Source organism: the organism of the source record quoted next (genome assembly GCF_019968985.1).
Source record: "MAG: Porospora cf. gigantea B chromosome Unknown PgB_NODE_3070_length_2890_cov_111.69, whole genome shotgun sequence".
Taxonomy (NCBI): domain Eukaryota; phylum Apicomplexa; class Conoidasida; order Eugregarinorida; family Porosporidae; genus Porospora; species Porospora cf. gigantea B.
In genome coordinates, this window is record NW_027178912.1 from 1 (window position 1) to 2890 (window position 2890).

A 2890-nucleotide genomic window follows, 5' to 3' on the forward strand; every position below is an offset into this window, starting at 1 on the left:
CGCTGTCGCTGGTGGGTTGGACCGACGAGGCTTGGGTTGTACGGAATTCATGGGGGTACCCGTGGGGTTTGGATGGTTATGGGTTGCTCCGAAGAGGATTCGACACCGGCGGCAGCGAAAACCAAGTGGTCTTCGTGGACGTCGATATGTCCAAAGGCCTTCTCAAGCTCTAGTCTTGCAGACGGCGGCGTCGAGCAGCGGCGAGTGCGGCGAGCTCCGTGTTAACGTGTTGGTACTCTTGATTGACTGCGTGTTGCTGTTGGCGTTCAGTGTCGGTCAGAGGAGGATCCGCTGGCTCGTCCCGCATTGCGGGACGAGGTCTGGGCGCTTCCATTACGGGGTAGGGGGCGGGACGACGAGGCACTGGTCCAGTTCGAGATGGAGGTGGGTTCATTCTCGAATGGCTGCTCGGGGAGGGAAAGCTGGAAGCTGACGGGGTTGACTCCGCTGGAGTGACCCTTTCCGCTGGGGCCTCTGGTTCGTCCAGCACGCCCAGAAGTTGAATTACGGCTCCATTGGGGTCTATAAAATCGGTCATGTTTAAGAAGCGTGCTGGCCGTCGCGGATACACCACAGCGATGCAGGGAACTTCTCGGGCAGCATACTGGTCCACGAATCGAGTGCCTGATGGCGTATTAACAGCAGCTTGCCAGAACACGAAGGACTCTGCGATAATAGTCTGCACAAGCTCGCTAGCCCAGACATCACGGTTCAATTCATGGCTGCGGAACATCTCCGGATCCTGAATGTTCACCAGAAGAGGTTTATTCTGCGACTCTGACGTGCGCAGAGCCAGGGGTAAATCTCCCTTCAAAGTTATGGCGTCTGGTGGTGCGTACATACGAGCCAGATCAGAGGATTCCTCCTGAATCACGTCTCTTTGAACCGCTTCTCTTTCGACTGGAGAGTAGGGCCCGTGACTGAGCAGCTGTTCTGTATAGGTAGCGTCCGCGTCACGGACTTGGTCTTCCGCGGCCAGTCGATGCGCAATGTCGGCGTCTGACTCCTGATACTCGCCGCCAGACTCGAAAAAGAGGGCAACAGCGTTGTTGAGGTCTCTGTTCGCAGCCTGAATCCGAGGAAAAAAACCTCACTCACCTCAAGGTAGCTCCGAGCAACCTCGTCGGACCCACAGGCAGTCAGATCTACAAAGGTGCGAACCTTGCTGTCCATCAACTAAAATTGCAGATTTGGGAATTCGATGGTTGCCTGACTGGACACGAGCGGTCATCTGCAAAGGCGTGTCCATTACCTAAAATCACAGATTTGGATTTCGATGTTGACACGCAGGCTGATTAGTTCTGACTGCGCGCTGAACATTGCTCAGGCCGCGTCGTCAGTTGTGATGCGCGACTGAGGGAATATCATTGTTACTTCTGACTGGTTCTCATCGCTGCTCAGAGCTGCTCATGTCGTCAGTAATGAATCGCGACGATTGAGGGAAAATCATTGTAGAAGTTGAAGGAAAAGTGGTAGTCCTTGTGAAATTATTCGTGGAGTGTGAAGAAAATTAATTCAATGAAAGTGTAATAAATCTGGCAATAAATATTTCCAGTCGGAACAGCGAGTGGTTCCCCCCACTCTCAACACATGAGGTCACAGGCACGGAAATATTTAAATAACCTGCGCTATGACTCAAGTTCCGCGATCTGCTTCTGTCGTATTCCCGGCTCCGATAGAAAGCGCGGATGCGAGGTCCGTGCCCCGTGCTGACCCTGAGGCCGACGACTTGCTGTGGGTGGCTAACGATGCGGGGTTCACACGGGGCGTATCTGGAGACTGCTGTCGTATAGGTACTTGCACCTGGAGCCCCTGTTCTGTACTCATTGGGAACATTCCTCCGAGCGTAACTCTGGCGGAGCTGCAGGATCTCCTCAACTCGCAGGGCGAGCTGATGGAGTTCTTCTACTCTTACCTGGGGGCCTCAGTGAGGAAAAAACAGGCGGGTGACACAGTTGTTGGCTGGGCTTTCTCGGTCTGGCTCGAGACCGTCCGTCTCGATGATGTCGTTTTCTTGTAAGCGCCAATGGAAGATTGCGTACGCTACCTACAGAAGCAGCGACAGCGCTGAATTGGCGGTGCGTTGCTTCAACGGCAAGCGGTTGTTTCCTCACCATGAATATCAGAAGGTGGTTGTTTGTTTCGCTCAGCCTGCGCCTACGTCGCTGTCTGCGATTCCGTTCAACCCCGACCACGAACTCGATGAGCCACACGTGCAGAACTTCGTACGCTGTTTGGAGCATCGACTGGACTTCGAGCCCAAATACTGCCACGTCACGGCATCTGGTATGTCGGAGCCACAATTGTTGCCCATCGACGTGGTGGCCAAGCTTCCGGAGTGTCCGGGATCCTCCTTATTGAGAGACGGACCTCCAGGGGCCAACCTATTCCTTTATGGCGTGCCGAGCGACTGGAACGAGAACCCGCTGCTTGAAATCTGCCAGGAGTTCGGCCATGTCGTCGGCATTAGAGTGCCTTCATCGGCGACTGATGGTCCGAGACTGAACCGTGGCTTTGGGTTTGTGTCCTACGATCGCACCGACTGTGCCCATCAAGCACTTGCCGTCCTCCCAGCAATATCGTTTCTTGGAAAATCATTCAAGGTGCAACTGAAGCGAGGAGAGGAGCATCTCTGCCCTCCTGAGCTCGTTCACCTCGTACAGCCATCATCAGCCAGACGCTCTGGCCGTAAATATCACGACAGCTACGAAAATCCTTGGAGCGAGCCGATCATGCGTGAACTACCTCCTAATTTCCAACTGAGTGCTACTATACCACCCGTAGTGAGCACTCGGAGAACTCCTGACTTCGATGTGCCTCCTCCTGCTGCCCCAGTCTCCGGGTTTGAATTCGACAAGGAGTACGATAGCCTTGGCTTTCTACGCCTGTT

General features: G+C 54.3%; 2 protein-coding genes across 3 annotated transcripts; one reads left to right on the top strand and one right to left on the bottom strand.

The window, feature by feature from the left end:
• Positions 1–169: 169 nt before the first annotated feature.
• Positions 170–1173, bottom strand: KVP17_003571 (uncharacterized protein; the record flags this gene model as incomplete). The annotated part of the gene is made up of 2 exons (XM_068521034.1): positions 170–1069; positions 1099–1173. 2 exons carry the CDS (start codon positions 1171–1173, stop codon positions 170–172), a joined length of 975 nt encoding a protein of 324 aa, XP_068375592.1.
• A 457-nt stretch (positions 1174–1630) lies between these two features.
• Positions 1631–2890, top strand: KVP17_003572 (uncharacterized protein; the record flags this gene model as incomplete). 2 transcript variants are annotated; one of them, XM_068521035.1, is made up of 2 exons in its annotated part: positions 1631–1927; positions 1956–2890. In XM_068521035.1, coding segments are annotated over 2 exons (1232 nt in total), but the record flags the coding sequence as incomplete, so codon positions are not given. The 2 variants fall into 2 exon arrangements, with proteins under 2 accessions (XP_068375593.1, XP_068375594.1); XM_068521036.1 differs by having other exon boundaries at positions 1631–2020.